The 27753-nt window shown below is 44.9% G+C and overlaps 1 protein-coding gene across 1 annotated transcript in view; it reads left to right on the top strand.

Annotated features, from left to right (window-relative positions):
* The window catches only part of Wwp2 (WW domain containing E3 ubiquitin protein ligase 2), a 107362-nt gene that overhangs the window by 31883 nt on the left and 47726 nt on the right, over positions 1 to 27753 (top strand). Inside the window, exons 4-6 of the mRNA XM_028768574.1 lie at positions 2888 to 3025; positions 5168 to 5264; positions 25019 to 25146. Of these exons, the coding sequence (XP_028624407.1) occupies positions 2888 to 3025; positions 5168 to 5264; positions 25019 to 25146 (363 nt within the window). The remainder of the gene's footprint in view (positions 1 to 2887; positions 3026 to 5167; positions 5265 to 25018; positions 25147 to 27753) is intronic.

Genomic DNA, 27753 nt, shown 5'->3' with positions numbered 1-27753 from the left:
TGGAATTGCTTGTCTTTTGGTTAGGCCCTATGAGTATTTTCTTTGTACACCAGAAGAGGGCACTGGATCCCATGGGACTGAAGTTACAGAAGGTTGTAAGCTGCCATGTAGGTGCTAGGAATTGAACCCAGGACCTGTGGAGATCAGCTAGTGCTCTTAAACACTGAACCAGTCATGTTCCCTGAAACTGGAGTTACAGAAGGTCATGAGTTGTCATGTGGGTGCTGGGAACTGAACCCAGATCATCTATATGAGCAGCCAGTGCTTTTAACCTCTGACCATCTGTCTCTCCACCCCCGGGTTGGTTTTTCTATAAATTGTGTGTATATGTTTGTGACTAGGTGTGGGTGTTGGCTGCCCTTGGAGACAGGAGAGGGTGTTGGATCCTCTGAAGCTGGAGCCTATAGTAGTTTGAGTGGCCAGATGTGATTGGTAGGAGAGGAACTCAGGTTCTATAGACAAGTAGTACATGTTCCTAACTGCTGGACTCTCTCCAGCCCTTCTGTTAAATTCACAAAGGCTGTGCCTGCTTTAAATTGGAAGCTGACTTTTCTTTTTCTCCCATCCTGAGAAGGATGCCCAGAAAGTGTTCAAATTTACTTTAGTGTTTGTGGAAACTCTTTATCCATAGACTACCTTGATTGAGAGCAGTGGTTCTCAGCCTGTGGGTTGAGACCTGGGGCGGGGGGGGGGCGCCCGGCAGAGTTTTAATGACCCCTTCATAGTGGTCACCTAAGACAATCAGAAAACAGATGTTTCTATCATGATTTATAACAGCAGATAGTTATATCATGATTCGTAACAGTAGCAAAATTATAACTATGACGTAAGTAGTAATGAAAATAATTTTATGGTCGGGGGGTCACCACAACATGGGGAACTGTGTTAAAGGGTCATATTAGGCAGGTTGAGAACCACTGATAGCATATAGTAATGTAACCACCACTAACGCACGGAATGGAGTACTGGGTGGGGTGCAGGGCGGTGAGGAGGGAGAATCTAGCATGAGACTGGATCTTCCCAAACCTGTGCACATCTGCCTGCTGGATCTCTCTTTGTAACTATCAAAAGACCTTAAGATGGAGGTTCCAGTTCCTGACGGGACCAGACTGGAGAGAACTGGTGTTCATTGTAGGTAGATACTGATTGGAAGCTGTGAGTGTGGCCAGACTCAGGGCAGCTAGAGCTGGGGGGTGTGAGTGTAGGAGTACAGCTTGATCCCACTGTTTTCTGTGCCCTGTCAGTAGCGTTGTTCCCTTGGAAGCACATAAACCATTGATGTAAAGATGCTGTAGCTAGAAGAGGGTACCAAATCCCATTACAGATGGTTGTGAGCCACCATATGGTTGCTGGGAATTGAACTCAGGACCTCTGGAAGACCAGTCAGTGCAGATGGCTCAGTGGTTAAGAGGACTGACTGCTCTTCCAGAAGTCCTGAGTTTAAATCCCAGCAACCACATGGTGGCTCACAACCATCTGTAATAAGATCTGATGCTCTCTTCTGGTGTGTCTGAAGACAGCTATAGTGTACTTATATATAATAAATTAAATAAATAAATAAATAAATCTTTAAAAAAAAAAGCTATAGCTAACACTGACTTGTCTCTGTTAAGTTGTTCATCACTGATTCCTGAAGTAAAATGTGTTACATTCAGTACTTTATTTTTGCTGACTCTAGATTTGGTTTTCATCTATCTTTATAAACAAAACTACCTCTAACTTTGCATTCTTGTGTTATCTGTCAAGGTATATAAAAAAGAAATTATGGGCAAGGGGAAAAATATATATACATGTATATATATACATATATATGTATATATATACATACATACATATATATAATAAAAATGGACTGACCACTATTTTGATGGTTTCAAGAAGAGATTGTAGCTTTGGTTTTCACAAGAAATGCCTCAGCCTTCATCATAACATTTTAAGAGTGGCAATAAAAAATGGAAAATGTGCTTGAAAGGGGGATAAAGTGAGAGAAGGAGAAGACCTCAGCCAGCCGGCGTCAGCTGTTATCTCGAGGAGGAAGAAATGCAGCTAGCCTCTCTCTCTCACAGTGATTTATTCTGCCCTCCCCTAGCCCCTCTTATTTCTTTTGTAGAGCTAGGGATTTCATTCAGGGTTTTTTATGTCAAGCAGAGACATTTTAGTGCCAAGCTTGACAACCCTATTTGTGTGTGTGTATGTTTTGTATTTTGTTACTGTTGGGTTTGTTTGTTTGTTTGTTTGTTTGTTTTGCTGACACAGAGTCTTACCACGTTGCCTGGGCTAGCCTTGAGCTTGCTGTCAAGTCCAGGCCGACTTTAAGCTTGCCTCAGCCTAGAACTCCTCTTTGTGCTCAAATTCAAATTGCAAATGAGTGAGCTGCTATGGATTTGCTGGAAAGGTGCTACAAGCTTTCATATTCAACTGTGAAAAAAGTTATAGATGTGAAGATGGAAATGAATGTCAGGGGGAGACAGGGCTGGACTTCGGACACTGCAGCCAAGGGCTACTAGTGTCTTTTGGTACTCTCCGATGTACTGTAACTGTGAAATACATTCTGAATTTCCATAAAAGCAATGTCAAATAATCTAACTATTGTCTTACAATGATTATATTTTGGATACATTATTTTAAATTAAACTTCTTATTTCAATTGAAAAAAAAAAGATGCTGTAGCTAGTAGTGTCTTGTGGGTTCCCACCTGCACACCATGCCCGGCCTCACCTCTCAGTACATCCCACCCCACGCTGCTTTTCAGTTTACAAGACACAGTGGAAAGGGCAGGGAAGCCCTGCCTGGGAAGCCAGAGTGGGGGAAATGGAGGCCTCTAGTTTAAAGAATCCTAACTTGTGCACTGACTTAATCTGTCCATGTTACATTTTGTATCTAACAGTGGAGAACACTCAACTGACCCTGAACCTGCAGACAGAGAACAAAGGCAGTGTTGTCTCGGGAGGAGAGCTGACAATTTTCCTGGATGGGCCAACTGTTGATCTGGGAAGTGTGCCTAATGGCAGTGCAGTGACAGACGGTGAGTGCCGCCCTGCTCCCCAGGCTGTGCCAGGACAGGGTGGCTGGGCAGTGATGCTAGGGGCTTGGTTCTCTGCTAGGCATCTTGCTTAGAGACTCTTCAGCAGCCCTGTCTTCCTTCGTGCTAGCCCTGCCTCCTGTTAGTCTCCCAGATCAAAAGGTGACATGGTTCTCAAGGACCAAGATAAATGTCACAGCTCTGTGTGTGACTGTTTGGATTGAAGGCAGAGAAAAGCATCTTTTCACCCCATATGGGCCTTGGAAGTAAACCCTCTTTAACAATGTGATTCCAGTCAAATCCTCTGGGGAGCTGGGGTGTGCTCTTAGGAGCTGGAGTTGGAACTGGGTATCCTTGTGGAGACACAAACTAGCAAAAAGGGACAAGCTGAAGCAGGGGTAGTGCCTCCTGCTCAGACTGAGGGTGTAGAGTGTTGCTAGTTTGTTCCATTTGATCTAGTCTGAAGTTAGTCACTTCCGGATCTAGCAGGAAATTAATCATGGAGTCTAAGGTCTGGGTTGTTTGTCTCTCCTTTTTCTCATTCAGTGTTTTGTTAGGTAAGCTTTGTAATGTAGCGTCTTACAATGTTTTGTAAGATGGAGCTTCTCAGGCTAAATACACATTCTGTAGCCTTGGGGTGATGCAGGAGCTCTTCATTCAAAGGCAAGGTGTAGTCTCAGAGGTTGGAAAGGACTTAGCTGTTGAGAAGTCTCTACTCTGGGTCTGGAGAGACGGCTCAGCAGTTAAAGCAGTTAAACTGGTTGTTCTTGTAGAGAACTTGCCTTTGGTTCCCAACATCCACATGGCAGCTTATAACTATCTGTATCTCCAGTTCCAGGGAATCCGCCACCTTCTTCTTACCTCCACCGCATTAGGCACACATGCGGTGCACAGGCACACATGCAGGCAAATAAATAAGTGAATAAGTCTTACCAAAAAGGACCCTGTATCAGGCTGTGCTTTGATTAGAGTACTTTTGGTGTGTCTTTTTTGTTTTGAGGTTTTTGTTGTTGTTTTGTTTCTTTCAAGACAGAGTTTCTCTGTGTAACAAGTCTGGCTGTCCTTTCTTTAAAATGTTTTGTTAAAATGTTTATTGTGTGTGGCAAATGTGTGGAGGAGGTCAGAGGACAACTTGTGAGAATTGACTCTTTCTCAGGGATCTGGGGATTGGATCCAGGTTGTCAGGCTTGGTGATGAGTGCCATAACTACTGTGGCAGTGCTATCTCTCCGTGTGTGTGTGTGTGTGTGTGTGTGTGTGTGTGTGTGTTCACAGCACTGGTTACATAGGCCATTGTATAGGGATGTCTGATTTACTCTATGTGTATTCCACCTGTGCTCTTCCACCTTCTCCTTAGTATTTTTCTAGCTAGTTCTCTTGGTTTTCAGACTTTCACATCTACCTTTATGTTATACATATATATGTAATTTTAAAAGATTTATTCTATTTTTTTGTGGTGTATATGTGTGTATGCCACATATATGTGGGTGTCCCCAGAGTCCAGAAGGAAAGACTCTGGAGCTTGAATTACAGATGGTTGTGAGCCACTTAAAGTGGGTGCTGGGAACGGAACTCTTGTCTTCTGTAAGCAGCAATTACTTTTAACCACTGAATTATCTTGCCAGCTCCAAATATGCATAATTTTTTTTAGATAAGATCTTACTGTATAGCTCAGGCTGGCTTTGAACTCACTGTCACCCAAGCTGCCTTACTACGATATCTTGTCTTAGCTTCACCTAGCTGTTTGGAGGGCCTTTTAGGTAAAGGGTGACATAATCTACTTTGGCTTTACAAACTCTGTTTGCATTGTAAACAATGTCCTCATTCCAAGCACTCACTTGGCCCCCACCTTTGAGAGGCTGGAGTTCATCTGATGGATAGACAGGGCTGTGTGTTAGCATCTGGGATGTTCTTGAATGTCTTAGAGAAGAGACACTGTTTCCCAAGTTTGAGTTCCAACTGTGTGATCTCAGATGATCATCCCTATTCTTTGTACCAGTGGCTACAGCTGCTAAGATGTCCCTGTCCCATCATGGTGGGTAACTCCTAAACTACAGAGGGAATTCTCTGCTTGGTGGGTAGCTCTCAAACAAGGGCTAAGTCTCTCAGCATTTCTATCCTTTCTTGTGATTGATCCGTTCTCCAGGATCACAGCCACCTTCAAGAGAATCCAGTGGGACTGCTATAGCTCCAGAGACCCGGCACCAGCCCCCCAGTACAAACTGCTTTGGTGGCAGATCCCGGTAAGTACCCCTTGTTGGTGAGACAGCCCTGAAGTTATGGAAAATACACTAGCTAGTGGCAAGGAACCATGCGTTCAGAAACTTGGAAATTCTCTTTCACTGCTTCAGTGTGCTAAGGCATTCTGGAGGGAGCACAGCACTCACTGACAATGACTGGGGCAGGGAGGTTGGCCTCATGGGTAAGGGAGACCTGTTGAACAGACCATGACCTTCTCTTATCTGTCAGGGGCTGTGGTAGTCACAGTGCCTGCAGTACATGCTTCTTTGGATGTAGGATTTTTCTGACTGCATTTCTGTTTTGGGGGTGGCTGATGGTTTCCTTTGGCATGTTGGTAACATTTTCTATGCTGAGGGTCTGAGCTCATTCATACTTGTTAGTCCTATTGTGGATGATGTAATTCTGCTTATTATTCCTCCTTATAACCTGTATCAGTGCTCTAAACTCATTTCCATGGCAACTGAATTCCTAGGCAAGAGAATGGTTTTAAATGTACTGGAGAGATGATGAAGGAGGAGGAAGAAGTGAGAAGAAAGAGGATGTGTTTAGTGTGTTTAGTGTGTAATGTACAAAATCCCCAGACATTTTCAGGAAGAGAATCATATGAATGTAGTTATGAATATTATCTTCTTGCAGTGGGCAAATTGTTAGAAATCTTCCCATGCACGTCTCAGAGGGTACAGAATAACGCTTTTGGGAAACAGAGTTGTGCTCTAGCTGGCACCCACAGCATCTGACAGATCCCCTTGAGAGCAGAAGTCAGCTTCTGAATTGGTTTGTTTATGGCTTTAAGGTGAGCAGAACTTACGGAATGCAAGAGCAAGTGGACATTTGGATATTTGCCCTTTGAGACCCTGGTTTCACTAGAAGCTGAGATCTGTTTCCCTGTTCTCGTTCTGTTGTGTGTGTACAAAGGATCGCCTCACACTGGAGACCGGTCACATTTTCTGGGACTTGCTATGCTAGGTGGCTTGTGGGATGTAATATATAGTTAGGTCTTGCAGGATTAGGACCTGTAATATGCTTGGCAAGTATTGTGTCAACAAAAGAATAGTCCAGAACTGAAGGGAACAGAATTTCTTCAGTGGTAACTAGCTCAAGCAGGGACACCTCAGCATCTTTCCCCTACAAAAATGCTTTCTCTGCTTTAGTGCTTCCTAACTACTTTCTTGGTTTTCTTAGCTGGACTTGGCAACTTTGGGTCAAATGTACTGATCCCACTTAATTTGAGGCTCAAAGGATGACTCAATCAAGCATGAGCCTTGCAAACATGAGGACATGAGTTCAAACTCAGCACCCTCATGAAAATTCTGGGCTCGGTGTTACTTGTAATCTCAGTGATGGTGATAGTGGAGAGCGAGCTGCAGCAGGAGGTCTCTGAGCATGGCGACCAGCCAGCCTAGCCCACTTGATGGACATCAGTGGAAGACTGTTTTAATGGTGGCAGAAAGCATTCCTGGAGAAGATGTTGGGAGTTATTCTCTGGCTGTTATATGTATGTACCTGTGCATGTGCACCTGCACACATGGACATATATGTATCTTTAAAAAGAGAAGAGGTATTTTATTAGATTCTGTAATCTCTCCTTTTTCTTTCTTTTGGGATGGGAACTCATCTATCCCAGGCTGGCCTTGAACTCCTGATCCTTTTACCTCCCAACTGCTGAAACTATAGACATGTGTTCACCACATCTAGATTAACAATATCCTTTTAATAAAAATACATATTTATAGCCAGGTGGTGGTGGAGCACGCCTTTAATCCCAGCACTTGGGAGGCAGAGGAAGGCGGATTTCTGAGTTCCGGGCCAGCCTGGTCTACAGAGTGAGTTCCAGGACAGCCAGGACTACACAGAGAAACCCTGTCTCAAAAAAACCAAAAAAAAAAAAAAACCAAACATATTTATTTGTTTATCTATATATTTTGTGTGTGTTGTGTGAGTGTCCAGTTCTCATATGGAGGTCAGAGGATAATTTGTTTGAGTCCCAACAGATCAGTTCTGGGGATCCAACTCAGGCTACCAGGCTTGGTAACAAGGACCTTAATTTGCTGAGCCATCTCACCAAGCCTGACAAATACCTTTTTAATTGATACCTTTATAGATAAAAGTATAAAAAATTGGTTATGAAAAGTGGGATTCTATGACATGTACTTGTTGTAGTCCCTTCTCCTTGGAAGGCTGCAATAGGACGATCACGAGACCCAGAAGTTTGAGGCTAGCCTGAGAAATATAGGGAGACTGTCTTTCAATAAAGACAAAACAAAAGAAATAAAATGGATGAGAACAAATAATCTTGAAATCAAGAGAATTGTTGATTTTGGACACAGGAGACAGGAATAATAGTGAAAGGCTACAAAAGAAGTATGTCTAAGGCCACGCTGTTTATTAGCCTGTGTGCTAATTCCTGATGTTCCTCTTTTTCTGTAAATATGTTTAACATTTTTCTATGTTTGTGGATATATTTTATAATATAATGGGTTCTTGAGGACAGACTCCAGATTCTCAAAGGTTCTATAATAATTACTTACGTCTGTTCTGCCTGGTTTACATGTGTAATCTGGCAGAGTAGTTCTAGGGGATGCTCCATGCTGGCCTCTTAGGACACCCTGCTATCTTACAACCTGAGAGGTCAGTGTGGGACTTAGGGTCCAGGTAAAAACCCACCCCCTCCAGGTAACATCCTTAATCTTGAGGTCTGAGAGGATTGGTCACAGCCATCCCATATCTGCTTAGGGAAAAAACAAGTATCAGTTGCCCGCAGGCTTGTGCCCATTGGCATGCATTGTATATGCAGAGTTCCATGCCCTTGGAGGAGCTGGTGTATGGTGAATGCCTGAAGAGAGCATGTAAGGACATTCATGGTTTGTTTCTGTTGCTGGAATGAGGCTGGTTTTGGACACATGTCGGCTCAGGTCGGGAAGGACTCCCCTGTCCTTGGTACTGTGCACCATCATACAGGGTCCTCTCTCTTTATAGTGAGTTCAGTCGTAGTGATGTGAGAGAGTTTCATGGAGCAGGCACATATATGCAAGAGGAAACCAGCATGGCAGGGCCAGATTGAGCAGTGTGGACTGGGAGTTTTTCCTTTGTCTACATGTTCAGGACAGTGCCACCAATCCTAGGAACTAAGGAGACCCAGTGGAATGTGTGCAAAGGAAAGAGGAACTGAGTAGAAGGGGCGACACTGGTGCTGGCAGCGTTCCTTAGGGTCTCCTAGAGATTAGAAATGGTCGTGAAACTCCAGTCTGGAATACAAAAGCCAAGGGTGTCTGGGTTCCTTTGTGGTATGCTGTTTCTGGATCACCTGTGATCCTCTCTTTTTCTTTCTTCCTCTCTGTTGTATGAGGTGAGTGGTGGGAGGGAACCCAGCCAGTGTACTGTCTGTGTGGGGCCTTTTCCTTCCCAGCCAGTGTACTGTGTGGGGCTCTTTTTCCTACTAGCCCAACCTTGTGGGCCCTTCCATGTGAGCGTTGGCTCTAGCCGGAACCTCTGGGAAGGTTTTATAGATAAGGAAAAGAATCAGCAAAAAGGAAGCCTGTCTTTATTTACTTTTAGATTCATAAAGTTATTGGTTCTTCCCCACAGTGCTAGGGATGGAATTAAATGTCTTACGTACTATAGGCAGGTGCTATGCTGTTGGTCTATATGTACCCCAGACACCTAAGTTGTCTAGGTTGACCTTCAATTCACTTTTGTAGCCCAGGCTGGCCTTGAACTTGTGATTCTTCTGCCTTAGCCTCTCGAGTAGTTGGTTTTACAGGCCTGTGTCATTAGGCCTGGTGGAGCTTTTCATTCAAAGGTTTCTACAAGGGCTCTTGGGTTAAGAAGCTGGCTATGTGGGCTCAGTTTATTTTCCTTTGTCATGTATATATCAGTTTATTTTGAATATAGTGGATTTGAATGTTTTCTGATGCTGGGAGCTGCACCTAGAGCCTTGCTCATGTCAGGCAGATACTCTAGCACTAAGGTATACTGTCAGCACTTCATATGTGCTGTGCATGTGTGGGGGATGAAGATTCTAAGGCCTGGAATTTCCTCAGGTCTCTCCAGCTAGCATTAGTTTAAATCTGCTTTTGACCATGTTCTTCCCAGTGACATTCTTACTATGACCGTTTTAGGACATCCTTGTAATGGTTTTCTGTCTCCCTCTGTGACCTTTCTTTTTTGTCCTGCTATGACGAAAACCTCTTAGATTTATTAGCTCCCTTGACTTGGCGTTAGTAACCCCCCTCCCCCAAGATTGGAAAGAGCTGTATTCTGGGAAGCCTGTACAGCCCAGAGTCTCTGGTGAGCTCTGAATAGCTCCTGGGCTGTGTCTGCAGACAGCGGATCCCAGAAAGGAAAGACAAATAAACTCAGCCGGGTGTGAGTCTGCTGGGAAGCCCTGGGAGAGCCAAGGGAGAATGAGGGAGCAAAGCTGACAGGGAGAGAGGGACTCTGGGACCTGAGCCATTCTTCCAGTCACTGCTGGCTACTGCCACTCCTTCTTCCGTGGAGATGACCAAAGCCGACTTGGAGATGTTACTCTGTCAGCCTGAGATGAAATAGAGTTTAGTACCTTTATGCTTCCCTTAAAAATCTGGCTATAGTCTCATTCTCATTAGTGATGCTGGAAAGAAGAAAGGAATACGTGTAAATGCATTTCATCATTCAGTGGTGACTGACACAGTCCCTGCTCCCAGGGAGCCTTCAGGCTGTCTTCTGAGCTGTTGAGACTGTGGACAAGCATTTGGGGCATTTTCAAAAGTAATTATGGAGACTAGTACCATCTAAATCTGCACATTGATGCACTGATTATCTTTTAATAAAAGTGACAGTGTACATTTACTTACTCATATCTGTTTATTTTATAGCTAGCATTTGGCATGTCCTCTGTAGGATAAGAGCCAAGGGAGTGGTGGTGTGGCCCAGAAAGCTGAGTAGAACTAAGAGTAAGGAAAGCCAGGCTCACAGTAGTCATAGTGACAAAAAGATGGAAAGATGCTATACCTGATACCAAGAACTCTAGCAAGACACTGGACAACAACCACAAGTGCTAGTGTGTACACACCCAAGTGCTCATACACCAGCATACCCATAGTATGTACATACCCAAGTGCTAGTGTATGTACACCAGCACTATTGATGTGCTAGTGTTTGCCTAGCCAAGAGTGGAGCATTTAAAGATGCTTTGAAAGAGTTTGCTGAGCTAGTGAAGTGGAGGTCAGGGGCATCCCTATAAGCAGAGCGTTCTGCATGGACAGAGGTAGGGAAATAAGAGAGCTTGGCTTACTCAGGGACAGGAGTCCTTTGGTCGTACTACATGGGAGTGATTGCCGTAGCAGCCCTAATCCAAAAGTACCTGCTTTTGTCTGTTTTACTTTTGTAAGAGCCATTTTAGGTTCACAGCAAAGTAGAACAGGAACCTAGGAGTCCTCATACACCTCTGCAGCCCACGATCAGCCTATGTTTGAGGGGAGGTTGGTGACACATTGTTCTCTCTCAGAGGCCATTGTTTATTCTCGGGCTCTGGCTGGTGGTGTCCATTCTGTGGGTTTGACAAACTCGTGGTGTGTATCCACTGTTACCGCCTCATGTAGGGTCGCGTTTGCCCTGTGTTTCATTTAGTCAGCTCTCCTGCACTCCCTGACTCTGGCACTGGTCTCTTAATCTCTTTATGTTTTCCTTTCCTGGAATTCTGTGCGCTGCGGAGCTGCTTTCACACTCGTTTCATTGACTCAGAGTTGATTTCTGTTGAATACTGAATAGTAGTCCAGTGTTTGCATCCAGCACGTTTGATTTATCTGTTCACTTACTGAAGCATACTTTAGTTGATCCTAAGTTTTGCTAACTATGAATAAAGCTACAGTTAGCATTGGCTTCTCAGCAGTGCAGCCTATATTACACAGAACTTTCCCGAAAGGGAGGCTGGGAGTCTTCCAGCCGCTGGGGGAGGGGAGCTACATGGATATGTCCGACCCAGTACATTTAACACTAAATCAGAAGCAGCTGATAGGATTTCTGCTCCCTGTAGAAATTTACACTTTTTCCCCCTAAGGCAGGGTCTCACTGTGTAGCTCCAGCTGTCCCGAAATTCACTCTGTAGACCAGGCTGGCCCAAAGCTCTGCTTGCCTGCCCTCTGCCTCACAAGTGCCGGAGTTAGAGGCATGTGCCACCACCCGGCTGACTCTTAATACTTTTAAGTTTCCACAGTCTGGACCAAAGCAAGTCTCCATATGAAAACAGGCCATCCTGACTAGGCAATAAACCTAGTTCAGACCATTTGGACATAATCGTTTCAAATGCCGGCTTCCTATTCTAGAATATATATTGGCTTCGTTTTTTGTTTGTTTAAATAGTCAATGAAGATAACCCGGTGGTCATGACACATGCCTTTAATCCCAGCACCTGGGAGACAAAGGCATGTAGATCTCTGAGTTCCAGGCCAGCCTGGTCTACACAGAGAAACCCTATCTTGAAAAAACTCATCGAGGATTAGCCTTGAGCAGTGGTAGAATAGAGATGAGACTAAAAAATACGTCAAATTACCTAGATGTAGTCATGGAGGAGACTGGAGGATGAGGGCTAGAGGGATCTCAGACTCACAAACTGTGGTGTTGTCTACAGAGAAAGGGTGTGTGTGTCACATTCCCCGGAGTGTTGGCTTTGGTGCTAGGCAGGCCTGGCTGAGAGAAACATCATCCTCACTTCAGAGACACAGGCACTGTATTCTTGGCCGAGATAAATGTGGCAACAATTTAGAATGCAGGACCTGTGAGCTCAAGAAATCTGTGGCTAAAAGGGAAGGGTCTAGAGAGAATCCAGTGACAAGAACGTGGGTCTTGGAGGAATGGCTCCTTAGGCAAAATGTGGGCAGCTTGGTGTGTGTGTAAAGATGAGAGCAGAGCTGACTGCTGATGATCTAAGCAGACAACATGGATGGTAAGACAAGCTGGAGTGCTTGTTCGAGGCTGGTGTGATGAGGTCAGACTTTTCCTTCAGGGTTCTTTGGAGCTACAGAGCTCCTGTAAAGTACCACAGTTAATGGAGGTGGTAATTTGGGGTTTGGCTTAGTGACCGTCTTTGTGATAGCCAACTTAACAGCATAAAAGGAGCGACTCCTTTCACATGCTAACCCAATTCTATACTTGAGGCTCCCCCATTTTATAATAGATAAAGATTGCCACAGAACTAAAACCTAAATGTTATATTGCTTTATGGTTTCATGAATTTGTATACTTTATTAGAAATTTAATGAAGATACTGGTTTCAACATTCCTTGTGCCTCCCATTTTTCTATTTCCTCTTTAGTTCACCTCACTCTGGAATCTGTCTCCAGCATTCTGTCAACATTACAGTCACCCAAACCCTCTCATGCCACCTGCAGGTTTAATACTGTGACCTAGTCCTTTTCAGAGATGTTCTGTGCCTCACATTCTATGGGAGTCTCAGAGTATTCCTTTTTCTTCTAATTCTATTCAACTTTAATATTTTAATTAAATGGTAGCATATGGCTATAATCCAGTGCTTGGGAGGGTAAGGCCAGCTTGAGTACCTTGCAAGACCTTGTCTTATTACCTCTCCTCAATAGTTTATTTATGCAAAGAATTACAAATGTATTTCATTAAAGTGGAACAAAGTATTATAATAGGCCATTCAAGAGAGGCATCATGGAAAACTGGTCTCTGAGCAGAGATTTTAGGAGCTTTCGGGCTAGGGATTGAACATTGAAGGAGTGATGCTGGGGAAGTGAACGAGAGTGTGTGTATGGGGGGGTGTTGGGGGGGCTTGGGTGCTGGGGATGAAGCCCAGGCCCTCTTGAATGCTGGGAAACTATCTACCACTGAGCTGCATCCCCAGCCTCTGCTTTCTCTTTAAAGCTATGTAGCCCGAGCAGCAGGCTCACAACTATCTGCAACTCCAGTTCCAGAAGATGTGATGCTCTCTCCTGGCCTCCATGGGCACTGGACACACATGTGGTACACAGACATACTGTAGCACAAACAGCCACACTTTTTTTTTTTTTTAAAGATTACAACTTGGTAGAAACTCATTTTTTAAAAAGTATTATGTTAAACATAACAAATGAGACCTAAAAATTTACATTCTCTGTGATTCGACTTGCATAACACTTGAGAAAGGCTACATGGCAGAGGTAAATCTAGTCAGCAGTGGTAGGCACCCGGGCAGTGGAGGTGCTCCATGTCTGGATTGTGGTGGCAGTCAGGTCACAGTAGTCACAACTCGTCCACCAGAGCCTGTAAAAAGGATGCATTGCTGGTAAAAACTCTTTTCTTGTTTACAGTATGTATGCACCTGCATATGTCTGTGTACCACAAGTATGCAAATGCCTGTGATCTTCTGAAACTGGGTTTGCAGGTAGTGTGGGATGCTTGATGTAGGTTCTGGAAACTGAACGAAGATCTCCAGTGTCCTTAACTGCTGAGCCATTTCTCCTGCTTCTAATTTTAAAATTGAATAAGAAATCCTTTAGTTTTATATTAGTGACGCTGTCTACTTCCAGCTGCTCATTAATCTACTTGGCATTGTTTTCTTTATTAAAAAAAAAGGTGGGGTTTTTGTTTTGTTTTTTTACATTTATTTATTTATTTATTTATTTATTTATTTATTTATTTATTGTGTCCCCTACAGGCTTAGTTCCTTGTTCTACTAGTAGGCTCCAGGGATCAAACTGAGGTCCTCGGGCAAGGCAGTAGGCGCCTTCACCTCCAGAGCTGTTTCACCAACCCTGCATGGCATTTATGCCCCCATCCCATTAAGATCAACCTTTTCCAAGGGTCTTTATACTCTACGTACTATTTCTTTTTTTTTTTTTTTTGTTTTTTGTTTTTCTAGACAGGGTTTCTCTGTATAGCCCTGGCTGTCCTGGAACTCACTCTGTAGACCAGGCTGGCCTCGAACTCAGAAATCCTCCTGCCTCTGCCTCCCAAGTGCTGGGATTAAAGGCGTGCGCCACCACCACTCGGCCTACATGCTATTTCTTATGAAAGAATTTACCTGATTTTAAAGCAAAAGAAACCCACCAGTGACCATTCGTAGTTTATGCAGTCAGTTGGCCTGTTTATGTTTCATGTGATTCTTGGTTTGTTTGAACTCATTTCCATCGTTATGCTTCATAAAGCCTGTCTGTCTGTCCTGCCTGTTTGATTTCCCTGAACGCTTAGTCTAAGATAGATCCAGGAGTGGGAAGGAGTGCCCCTGTAATCCTGACTTTTTAGGGGGCCCAAACAGGATAGTGAACTTCAAGCCAGTCCATACTGTCTTTCAGAGTGAGAACCCATTTCAAATAAAAAAGAGAACTTTCTCAAAAGAAGCCTCCAAAACAAACAGACAAACAAACCAGAATCTTGGTGAGTTGACAGTGTTTCTGACTCACTTGATAGCTGGATGTCACATTCTGAGTCTGGCTGTGTGGACAGCATGAAGTGCTCAGGCGCTCGCCGTGTGCACATTTTCCGTTTGAGTTTTTGATGACTGGTAGCATTTCTGTGCATTGGATCTACATGGTGTCCTTACAAATGGCCTTTGAAGGTGAACTATTTTTATAACAGAGCGGAAAAAAAAGAAATTAGTGAAGATCCAAAGTAGGATATGGTACAAATACTTATTTTTGTTTCTCCTTTAAAATGAAAATGACTTTCCCTCCTCTCTCTCCTCTCTCTCTCTCTCTCTCCTCCCTCTCTCTCTCTCTCTCTCTCTCTCTCTCTCTCTCTCTCTCTCTCTCTCTCTCTCTCTCTCTGTGTGTGTGTGTGTCTACATGTGGAGGTCAGACAATTTGCAGAAGTAAGTTATCTCCTTCCACCAACACCAATATGGGTTCCAGGGATTGAGCCGAGGCCATTGGACTTTCAATTAAATCATAATATTTTTCTCTATACTTAGAGAATGATGGGCTGGAGACTCAGAAAGAATTTTTTTCTTCTTCCTTAGTTTGCTGGGGGTTTTTGCAGGAGGAGGTATGCAGGGAAAGTGGACTGAGACTCTAGGCTGAATGCCGGGGCCCAGGCTGGCTATAAGCACCCCATTAGTCTTTGTGTCCCAGGTGGAGCCCGGGGTAGTGCCTTGCTGCACGTAGCCACAGCTCACTCAGTGTTTGCTGAGCTGAAAGAGCCTTGTGTTTCTGTGCTTCATTTGCCAAGGCTTGAGGGTGGGTCTTGCCTACTGGTTTACATTCCTTCGCACCCTCGCTCTGAGGTGTGAGAAGGAGCACGGTGCAGGAGCACGGGTGAAGGGGACCTTGTGTTTTTTAAGCTCTCTGGTTGTTTCCGAGACGTTGAGTCCCTTGGATCTCACAGTTTACCCCATTTCTCTTGTTTCATCTGGTTCCTTTCTTCCCATGCTTGATATTTTTTTTTATATTGAATTTTTCATAGACTCCGCTTTTCAGATCCTTGCAGCTTTTATAAGGCTGACCCCTAGACTCAGAGATGAGTTGCCAGGTAATCAAGTTTTGTTTCAGGAAAGAATGTGTAAAGACAGTACTCTGAATCTACCAGAAAAGAATATTTCTAACCTTTGAAAAACAGTCTCATGTATAGTTGTCTAAATTCTCAAGTGTTTATTGGGCCTTGGAAGCATGTGCCTCACAGAGGAGCCGTCTCTGCACTGTTGACTCTTGGCGATGGGCAGGGATTCTAAAGAGATGCCTTAATAGAAGAGGTCCCTGGGAACCTGGGTGAGACGGGCACTGTGCAAGGACTGTACTGATGTAACTACACAGCTGTGTGCTTGAGAATTGGTACCTTTGTATCTTCCCTCTTGGCTCTTTCTGTCCTTAGGCCAGGAATGATGTGACAGCTCTCTGGAGTACTGAGTCTCTAATTTTTCTCTTCTGTCACATGCTGGAGAAAGCCTTTCTCTTAGAGATGGGGCATTGTGTTTCTTCATTTTATTTTATTTTATTTTATTTTATTTATTTATTTATTTATTTATTATTTATTCATTTATTTATTTATTTTTGGTTTTTTGAGACAGGGTTTCTCTGTATAGCCCTGGCTGTCCTGGAACTCACTCTGTAGACCAGGCTGGCCTCGAACTCAGAAACCCACCTGCTTCTGCTTCCCAAGTGCTGGGAAGGTGTGGTGTTAAAGGTGTGGGCCAACACCGCCCAGCCGTTTCTTCATTTTATAAAAGAACAGTTTGCCCCATTTTTTGAGTCAAAAAACTAAGGTGGAATGGCTCTACATAGTGTTTGTACAAGAAACAACTAGTGTCTGTGAGGCAAAGGCTGATAACTTACACAAAGTATTAGCACTGTGAATATCAAAGTTAGCCAGAAAGCTGGGTAGAATGCTGTATCCTTATAATTTATACTGCCTAGTTTTATATCAACTTGACATAAGCTAAAGTCATCAGAGAGGATGGAACCTCAATTCAGAAAATGCCTCCAGAAGATTTGGCTGTAGGGCATTTTCTTAGATAGTGATGACTGGGGAGAGCCCAGCCCATTGTGGGTAGTGCCATCCCTGGGCTGGTGGTCCTGGGTTCTATAAGAAAGCAGGCTGAGCAAGCCGTGGGTAGTAAGCCAGTAAGTAGCACTTCTCCATGGCCTCTGCATCAGTCCTGCTCCAGGTTCCTGCCCTGCTTGAGTTCCTGTCCTGTCCTTTCTTTGAGGATGAACTGTGATGTAGAAGTATGAGCCATATAAACCCTTGTCCCCAACTTGTCTTTTGGTCATGTGTTTTATCATAGGAATAGTAACCCTAACCAACTCATAATCCTAACACTTGGGAGGTTCTTAGTTCAAGGCCAATCTTAGCCACATAGGGAATGAGGGGCAAGCCTGGGCTACTTGATACTGTCTCAAAACAAAATAAAATTATGTTGGACAAATTAGGCTTGTGAACTTAGCAAGCATACTAGGCCAGTGTAGCATGCAGCTTCCTGGCCTGAACCATTTAAAGGAGCACTCTAAGACTGCCAGGTTATAGGTGTCCTGATCTGTCACCTAAGCACCCACTATGAGCCTCTTCAGGAAATGATGGGGTCTCTGCCCCTATCCCCATATCAGTTGCTCTGCCTTCTGTCTCTGCTACAACCCATTTCAGACCAACGCTCAGACTGCCTGCCACTCAACTTGTGTGTGGGTCCTCTGAGACCTAAACAGGTGTTCATGAAACTTATCTAGCTCCTACAGAGACTTCCCATTGTACTCTATTATCTGTCTGCCTCAAGAGAGCCTCTCTCTCTCTCCCTCCCTCCCTCCCTTCCTCCCTCTCTCTCTCTCTCTCACACACACACACACACACAGAGAGAGAGAGAGAGAGAGAGAGAAAGAGAGAGAGAGACAGAAAGGAAAAAGAGAGACAGAGAGAGGGAGAATGAAAGAGAAAACTGAAAATGTAATGTGTGATTGGAGAGTTAATATTTGTAATTAAGATTGTAATAAACTAAATAGCCTGTGGTTGTGACTGGTCATAATATCAAGTGAAATTAAGAAATGCTTGGTGAAATACAGCTGGCAGAGCCGACGTCACTGACATTGTGGAAAGATGTAAATGTGTCTGTGTTTCTGGTGTGGTTTGCTCACAGTGGGTCATGCCACACTCACGGGTTTTAGGCATCAGGGTAAGGTATATTGAAGGGAAGAGGGGAGGGAAGGAAGGGAGGGGAAGAAAGGAGAAGGAAAAGGGAGGAAAGGAGGGGAGGGGAGAGGAAGGGAAGAGAGATTATTTTAGAAATCGTGCCTACCATAGTAAGTCACTTAGTTCTTGCCTTTGGCCATGTGGGAGGCTTTGCTTGAAGATCACTGTTAGAGGGGCTGGAGAGACGGCTCAGTGGTTAGAGATGGCTCAGTGGTTAGGAGCCCTGGCTGCTCCGCAGAGGACCTTACTGTTAGAGGGGGCTGGAGAGACAGCTCAGTGGTTAGAGATGGCTCAGTGGTTAGGAGCCCTGGCTGCTCCGCAGAGGACCTGAGTCCACCTTCTGTAGTGTAATCTGATTCCTTCTTCTGGTGTGCATGAAAACAGAGTGCTCAAATACATAAAATAAGTAAACACATTTTTAAAAAAGAAAATTACAGTTAGAGAAAAACCTGCAAAATCAAACCAGGGCGAGGAGCTGATGTGGAAACCGTGAAAATCTAATGAAGTAAGTTACGATGCTTGATCATTTCCCATGCTGTTTCCGGCCAGCCTTTGTGGAGGACAATACCTAAAACTAGCAGTGGGGAAGTCTAGCCTTTGGCAGAGACACTCTCTCTCTCTCTCTCTCTCTCTCTCTCTCTCTCTCTCTCTTTCTCTCTCTCTCTGTGTGTGTGTGTGTCTGTCTCTCTGTCTCATTAGAATTTTCATCTCTGACTCCTGGGCACAGTGATCTTCCTAGCAGCGATATGTGCCTTGTGGGTAGGTTTCAGTATTTGAAGAGTTGGGGTGGTAATGAGGGACTGTTGGCCAGCATCTACAAGTATACAGATTACAGGCTTGAGCATGCTTCTGGACCAGTCTTGCTTTTCTCATTCATCAGACCTCTGTTTCTTAACTGCCTCCAATGAAGTCAAATTAGGTGCCGGTTATGGAGAGTCACAAAACCAGACATGGTTCCTCTTTCATGGACTTTATTGAAGACAGATGTTAAACTAACAGAAGCAAAACCAAATACAAACTTCCAAGTCAAAAGTGCCACAGTGGGAGTGGAGAGGACTTAGGATGCAGCGTGTGTGGCTGAAAGCAGATTTGCACTAGATGAAGCACACACGGTCAGACTCAGGGTTTGGCTTTGGGTCCAGGTGAGAATCCAAGGAAAAGTATGCAGGTAAGCAGATGAGCAGAGACCTGTGGTTTTTGGGTAGGAGAGCATAGCAGCAGCTGGGGGAGTGTCCATTCCTTTCTTCCCTCCCTCCTGCTGCTTGTCTGCCTTTGTAACTTGTCATGTCAGAACAGTTAGAAATAACTGGCTGGGTCCCCAGTACAGGTACCTCTCACTAGCCCTGGGGACTGATTTCCTGATCCTTGCTAGGCTACAATTCTCAGACTCTCAAGTCCCACAGGTAAAGTGGTGTAACCATGTAGCCTACCTAAATCTTCCCGTGTACATTAAGTCAATCTACATAAACCCTTTAAAGACCATGCAAATAGTTTAAGGAATAATATAAGAAAATAAAGTCTGTCTGCATTCAATATGTATGCCCTGCCTCTAGTTCTTTTTGATTTCTAGTTGGTTGAATCTGTGGAGGTAGAAGAACACCTTGGATACAGAGAACCCCCTGGTATACTAGGGAGTATACTAGGGCTAGATACTAGGGCCTGGTCAATAGTCAGTTCAGGATTTTCAGGATTAGAACTGTCAGCAAGGGAGGCAGCAGAAGGCCAGATTACAACACACCCAGTTCCAGTAGGAAGAGAGGTTGGACAGACAGCTTGGTGTTCCAACTCTCTGCAGACCAGTCCCTGCAGGTTCCTCTTGTGTGTTAGTGGAGGTTGATGGCCCACAGGACAGATTCCTGTGTAAGTGTCCCATGTCATTTAGTGCTGGTTCTGACAGTCTCACATGCTACCCCCTCTTTCCTGGGGCCTTTCTTACATCTTCCAATGCTAGGCCTACTCATTTCCTGGCTTCCAAACTTGAGCTGCCTTGTGAGTTTGGCAGAGTGGGGTTTTCTGATCATCGAAGCTCAACATAGGACCTGAAATTAGAGTAGATGAGGGACAATTAATTCTCTCTTAGGGAGACCTCGGTCCAGAAAAGTAGCAGTCATTGAGGGCATTGCTGTCTGCTCCAGGCTGAGCAAAGTCAGTCATTTGTCTTACTGTAATTAGAATGAACTTGGCAGCAGTGTTGTCTTCCTTCCCTGTCATTTCTGAGGCTGGCAGCTTAGAGGTAAGGCGCAGAGTGGGGCCATAAATTACCCTGGGAATGATCAGATGGTCTTGCTTTAGCTCTGATCGTGTCTTCCTTGATTCACCTACCCATCCACCTCCATTTCCTTCTTTCTTTTTTTAAGTCGGTATTTGAAGAGCTCTGAGAAGGAGATGGTAGAATAGCCTTGCCTATACACGCCTCTTGGAATGGTAGAGGTGCTTCTTTTCCTGTCACCGCTTGCCTCACCTCCCTCCCCCTCCCTCCTTCCCCCTTCTCTCTCTTCTTTTTTACTCTTCTCTACTTCTATTTTGAATGCCCATTTCTTGCTGCTTCTCTTACTGGAAACTGGCCCAGCTCCATTTAACTTTTTTTCCCATGCTGCTATTAATAGACACTGACCAGCCAAGAGCCTACAGAGAGGACAGTATGGTGGGCAGGTACCCTCTGGATTCTAGTGCCCAGGCAAGTGTGATTGATTCTGATCACACAGATGGGATACATGTATCAGGCTCTTGTAATGCCTGCTTGTTTTATTGAAGGAAAGTCATCAGTTGTTAGCTCCTTAAACTTCTCTTTCCTGCACCAATGGGCAGATCTAAGGTGGAAGAACTTCATGTTCCAGGTCTGCTACTGAGATAGAGCAGTATGCTTGGCATCTGAGTTAAGGCAGCGCTCAGCCTTACGGCATCTCTACATCCACAGAGATGTTTGTGGGTCTAAGGCTTGTCTTCAGTCACAGTCCAATCAAAGTGCCTTCGTATACATGTGGCATTCTCCCTCTGCAAGTTACCTGCCCTTTAGAACTTTTTTTTTTTCAGTTAGTGAGATAGTTCTGCTGTGACTAAAATATACAAACTATTTTATCACTATTATTTTTAAGTTATGAAGATGGACATACCTTTAATCTCAGTACTTGGGAGGCAGAGGTGGCTGGATCTTTGTGTGCTAAGGGCTGAGCCACAGTACAACTAGAAACAGGCTTTTTTTTTTTTCAATAAATAACACAATTTTGGGGTTCTCAGTATGCTCAAATATCCTGCAGTGCATGTGTGTTGGAGCAAGCCTGCAGGTTACTGTATTTCACTGTGGTGTCAGCTCCTTGGGGTCAGGGTGGCGGTCAGAGGTAACAATTGAGGAACAATTCAGTAATTCATAAGAAGGATGAGACAAGATGTCTCAAGACGTCTAAGGCTGTGGTCGTCAGGATTCAGACAAAGTTTCAGGACCAAGATGAGAGCCAAGAGTAGTTGCTTGAGACCTCCTCTGCTTCAGAACCACTTTGAGGAATGTGGAGAGAATCCCAAGCTCTGGCCTTGATTGGCATTGCTCAGTGGCTTCAGTTCCTGAGGGAGGAACTGAGGTAAGGATATTACCAACATTCAAAGAAGGATTTGACAGAAACAGAGCTAAGTTTCCGTAACTGGGCAGCTTGAAACCATTGTGGAGTTTGGCCTGACTGGCATGGTGGTTAAGTTGTCTCCTCATTGCCTGGCGTACGTGTGTGGAGGGGAGGGGGCTTCACAGAGAGTTCTTGCCCTGACAGTGTGGAGGAGGATGAAGCCAAGGCTGAAGTCATTGGCAGAGCTGAAGCCAGGCTGTCTGTGGCAGAGGCCGGCTCGTCTCCTGCTCGCTGCCTCGAGCTTGTCCTAGTGCTATTTCGGCCTGTGGTGTGTGGTTTCAGTGAGTGAGCCAGTCTGTAATCACGGCACAGTCACATCTTTTAAGGGTTCAGTGAGCAACCCAGGAGAGGAAACTGCTGAAGAGATTTTCCCTCAATTGGTAAGGCTTTGTCTTCCCTGTAAGGGTCTTGTTTTAAAGGTAATACAAGGGCAAGAAGAGGGAAGAGGGAAGGGTGGAGGGAGAGAAGAGAGGGGAGAAGGGAGGGGGAGGGGAGGGGGAGGGAGAGAGGGAGAGAGGGAGAGAGGGAGAGAGGGAGAGAGGGAGAGAGAGAGAGAGAGAGAGAGAGAGAGAGAGGAGTGTTAGTTTGGTGGTGGTGGGGGTGAGAGTGGCAGTTGGCTCAGCTGGGAGGCAGCAATTCCTGCAAAGTGGTCCCAGCTGCCCCTGATTTCTGGGGCTAATCCTGGCCCTGCTCCAGTTTGTCATTCAGGGTAAGCTGCTATCATTAGTGGTTAAGCATTTCTGAAAGTATTCTCTGTTGACTCTGACCACATGCCCTTTCGTGGAAGAGAGGGAGGGAGGAGCCAGGAGAGCCACGAGCCCCACCCTGTTATCCGTATCCAGCTGCTCTACAGAAATGACAAGTAACCTTGGCTCCGGAAGTAATCCGAGTTTGTCAACGTCTGTGTGTCTGACAGTGTGCTTGCTGCTTCCACTCCATGAGGGACCGGGTTACAAACCAGGAAGGGCTTTTGTTGTCTAAGAAGAATCTTGGCAGGAATAAACCCTCATTAACCAACTTCATCTCTCTCAGGCTCTCTGGCCTCAACACGTGCCTCCACTGAGCCACACTGGACAGACACCTTTCCCTCCGGAGCTGGTGTGAGCTCTTTGTTTTTGTGGTGAAGCACTTAATACTAACATTTATTCCCACCAATGGGGGCTTTGAAATTCTTTGAGGTATGATTGACAGTTTTTGATTTGTGAAATTAGTGTGAGGAAAAGTAAGATGGACAGGAAAGTCTGAACTGGGCCTTACCTCGATGGCCAAGCCGTGTCCTCTCAGCTTCTGGTGAGCACACTTGCTTCTGTAGTGTGGATTCTGGGATCACTGGGCCTGACGTCTGTCTCCCTCTCAGTCTCTCTTGTCTCTTTGTTCTCACTCACTTTCACTGCATTTGTTTGTTTTGTTTTTGAGACAAGATTTTGCCACAAAGCCTTGGCTTGCCTGGACCTCCCTTTGTAGATCATAGACCGCTGCCACCTCGGCTTCCTCAGTGCTGGGCTTAAAGATGTGTGACCCCATTACCAGCTTTTTTTTTTTTTTTTAATAAAATTTCATTTTTTAGCTCTTGGTCTGGTTCTTGCTGTGTAATCCTGGCTGTTCTCAAACCCTCAGCAATCCTCCTGACTCAGCTTCCTGAGTGCTAGCATTATAGATGTGTACCACCACATTTGCTTCTGCACACGCACGTGTGCGAGTGCACACACACACACACACACACACACACACTCCCCCAAGGACAACTGTTCTTTCTATGGATTCTTTTCCTTATCAGAAATATACAAACTCTGAGAAGCAACTAGAAAACTCTAAGAACAGCCGGGCAGTGGTAGCACACTCCTTTAATCCAGCACTTGGGAGGCAGAGGCAGGTGGCTTTCTGAGTTCAAGGCCAGCCTGGTCTACAGAGTGAGTTCCAGGACAGCCAGAACTACACAGAGAAACCCTGTCTCGAAAAACAAAACAAAACAAAAACAAAAAACAAAAGAAAAGAAAAATCTAAGAACACCAAAACCAAAGCACTTTATTCTCAGCTCCCAAGGTAATCACCATTAGTGTGTTTGGTTTATGTCCATCTTGTCACAAGGATCTGTTACTGAAAGCCAGGGGGTGGGAGTAGTGTCGAATGCCCTTAATCCCAGCACTTGGGAGGCAGAGGCAGGTAGATCTCTTGAGTTCAAGATCATCCTGGTCTACAGAACAAGTTCCAAGACAGCCAACGATGTACAAAGAAACCCTATCTCAAAAACCCAAGAAACTGAAAAGAATCTTTTACTGAGATAGTATGTGGTGGGGTAGTTCCTAACCCCTTACAAAGCCAGCTGTTCTTTGTGCTGCTGGTCTGCCAGTCCCAGCCTGCTGGAGAGGTACTCTCAGCAACAGGGGACTCTGGTCCGAGTTCCTCCCAGCAGCAAACTCTCTGTTAGAGGCCAAGTCTTGCCACTTGCTCATTAGCTGGGGGAAAGTAGCTCCAGAGAAAGTCAACAGAAGCCCACCCATTCCACAGCCCTTCTCCAGCTAAGAAAATGTGTGAAGGAGGGGTTGGTGGAACTGTGTTCCAAGCTTCCCTTCTGTAGAACTTCCTGTTGTTTGTTTACATATCTGTAAATGAAGGCAATAGAGCCACTGTCAGAGTGGCTGTGCTAAGTGAAACAGTGCCTTAAAGTATAGGGCCCAGGCCATGGGATGTAGCTTAGTGCATATAGTTTTCCTCTGGGGTCACTGTGATCTGTTCTGTTGTTGATGGTTCTTCCACCCCACGCCCTGTGGTGTAAGTTGTTTTCTCAACCTTTCAATCCTTTCCTGGAAAGAAACAGACTTGTCTTCATTCAGTAAGTGGCATTTAAACCATCTGGTCATTGCAAATGAAATGACTATGGGCATACCGAGAATGTCTGTTAATGAAAGAGCTAAAGCAACTTGGAAGTTAGAAGTTCTCACCGAGTGGAATGAAGGCAAGCTATAAAACAAGCTGGAGAATACACTTCCCTCCTTGCTTTATGCTCTGAGAAAATGTCAGATAGGTTTCTGCTAGATCTTTCCATCTCTGTGGGTTAGGTCCACTTCTGTATTGTCTCTCACTCCCCAGGAGCTGTTGAGTTATCTTCTCTAGGTGTGATGTGCTGCCATATGCATTGCTTCTACTGCCTAATTATCTTTCCAGCTATAGAGAAAGTTGATTTGCATGTTTTTGGGCCCTTTTACCTAGTGGGAGAAATATTTCTTCAACCATCTGTCCAGAGATTTTTGTTTGTTTCTAACACTTAGGCCCAATAAAAATAATGTGATGGTCACAGGGTATTTGCCAGTTATTTCAGATGTGGGGGTGATTTGCTCCAGATTTGTTTACTTCAAGTGGAAAAGTTTGCACAAAGCTGCCTTTTGGGCTTTTACCAAAAAGGCAGCTTCCGTGGGTCTCTGCTGAGAGCCAGCTCCTGTTAAGTGAAGAGCTTGGAGTGGCTACAGGTCCTGTTTCTAATAAATAGCAAGAGAGGGGAAGCGTCTTTCTTTCTCACAGTGACTTATGTCGGTTTGCTTTATACTCTGAACCCCCAGGACGCACAGACATTCAGGTGGCTCAGCCAGGACAGCCACAGCAACCAGTGAACAAAGCCCTGGTGCTAGGAACCGCCACCGCCAACCTGTGAAGAATCCCAGCAGCAGTGGCTTAGCCAATGGCACAGGTGAGTGATGACACACAGCAGCAGCCTGCACTAAAGCAGGATGCAGTTGGGACATTGCCTTCTGTGCCACAATATAGTGGACTGAGAGAAGTCACCAGCACTTGTGTGAATTTGAGTTCACTACTTATTCCATTGACCCATCTTCTTTGGCCTCTTTGGCTTATTCTGGACAGCCAAGGTCATCCTCCATGTTCCCATGCATGCCTAAAATAGTCCTTTGGGTCTGGAGATTTCGCTCAATTGGTAGAGTATTTAGGTAGCATGCCTGAGATAGCCTGTGGCTTCAGTCTTTAGCACCTCATAAAACAGATTTAGGGATGTATGCATATAATCCCAGAGGTAGAAGGAGGTAGGATGAACAGAAGTCAAAGGTCATCCTGGCCATATGACAAGTTCAGAGTCAGCCTGGGATGCATGAGATTCTGTCTCAGAAAATAGAAGTGACAAACAAAATATTCCTTTGTACAGAAAAAAAATTTAAAGTATGCTTTCTCATTAACTCCTTATCAATATTGGATTTCATTTGGATTAAACTAAAGACTTATTTCATTTGGTTTTTATGTGCATGTGTGTGCCTGAGGGCACTTATATGCACTACACACATACAGGTGTTCTTGGAGACCAGAAGAGGGTGTGCTAGCTCCTCAAACTAGATTTATAGTTTATGAGCCACCCAGTGTGGGTGCTGAGAACTGGACCCAGATCCTCAAGATGATTAACCACTGAGCTGCGTCCCCAGTCCTGTGGTGGTTTTTTTTGAGGCAAGGTCTCACTATGTAGCACTGGCAGGTCTAGAACTCACCATGTAGACTGGATGAGCCTCAAACTCATAGGGATATGCCTACCATTCCCCCAAAGAGCCTTAGGTGTCTTATTTATGCATGACCTATTTGGGAAAACAACAACAACAACAATAACCCTAGTTTAGGGAGTTTGTCAACTAGGGAAAGAGAAAAGACTGAGTTTGCCCTTAGAACTGAGTGGAGAAAGGCGCCAGCATTCTGAGGGGTGAAGACACCGACCAGTGTTAAGTCCCCACTAGATGCTGCTAAAACCATTCCAGCATGGACACCATGAGAAGGAGACACTTGATCCCATCCACACCCAGGAATTTATCTGCCCTTGGCTGTTTCCCTATACTCAGCAAGGGAAGGCATGTTACAGAGTAAATCATTTTCATCCTATTTCTGTCTCACTGAGACGGTGTCGGGCAAACATTTATTTTCTTAAGTTTTTGAGGCCTGTTAAGTCTTCAGTGACAACAGGTCATTTGGTCATTTGTATCTTTACTTTGGGGCCAGTGGGAGAAGATGTGGACATTTGCTTCCACAGACTGTAGATAGGGGAGTGTAATTACAGTTGGGAGTGACGTAGGGATGATTTTATAGATGCCTGTTTGTGATGGGGAAGTGTGACATTAAGATGCAGTGCATAGTTTGCTGTTGTGACTGTTATTTGCCTGTGACAGACTGAGTAGCACTCTACTTGGTTGGCTGTGTCGTGGATTTCAGGTCTCAGGAAGCTGTGTGGGGCTTGAGCCTTCTGTAGCTTATGTTGCCTAGTTATCTTACTGTGTACAAGGAATGGCAGGGTGAAGTGCAAGCCTGGGACATCCCTTGACTTCTTCCTTCCTGGAGTTGGGGATCTGCCTGAGGGAAATGAGCCAGCTTCCATGAACCTCTTGGGTGAAAGTAACTGCAGATGTGGACTCCCAGAGGCCACTTTGTCAGCCTGCTCAGTGCTCGGGACAACCACCATATCCCTGTGTTTGGCCCTTCCCATCTGCAGGAAGGAATGGCAAGCTAGTGCCTGTGGACTGTTACATAGAATCACATATAGCTTTCTGAGTAGCAGCAAACGTGCTTTTCTTAGAAAGTAAGGTTTTTTTGTAGAGAAGCTTGCTGGTCACAGACCACATCACCCTGAAATCCCCTGTACACTGCAAATAGACAGGTTAACTTCCACCATCTCTGCTTTTATAGAAAGCTCAGAGGAACTGGATGCTCCCAGAATGTAGAGTTACAGGTGACTGGTGTGGGTGCTGGAAATTGAACCCAGGTCCTCTGGAAGAACAGTGTGAGTTTTTAACCCCTGAGCCACCTCTCCAGCCCTTCTGGGATATCAGTAGACCTCTGTTTGCTTTGTGTTTAGTTTTAGGTACCTTTGTTTCATTGTGTTCTGGCTTATGAAGTAGGTGCCAGCCATGTTTTTAAAAAGCCATACGTGCCGGGCGGTGGTGGCGCACGCCTTTAATCCCAGCACTTGGGAGGCAGAGGCAGGCGGATTTCTGAGTTTGAGAGTTCGAGGCTAGCCTGGTCTACAGAGTGAGTTCCAGGACAGCCAGGGCTACACAGAGAAACCCTGTCTCGAAAAAACAACAACAACAACAAAAAACAAAACCAAAAAAACAAAATAAAAAGCCATACGTGTCTAATTCCAGACTGCTTTGCACATGTTTTATGGTAGTATGTCTGAATGCCCAAATTGTTCCTAAAACCCAGCCTCAGGGCAGCTCCTGCCTGCTAAACACAAAGGCCATGCCTCTCCTGTCCCCTGCCTCCCCTCTGCCTCCCCTCTGCCTCTACCTCCCCTCTGCCTCCCCTCTGC

The sequence above is a fragment of the Grammomys surdaster genome, unplaced genomic scaffold (assembly GCF_004785775.1).
Source record: "Grammomys surdaster isolate TR1022 unplaced genomic scaffold, NIH_TR_1.0 187, whole genome shotgun sequence".
Classification (NCBI taxonomy): Eukaryota; Metazoa; Chordata; class Mammalia; order Rodentia; family Muridae; genus Grammomys; species Grammomys surdaster.
This window is presented reverse-complemented; position numbering and strand designations above follow the sequence as displayed.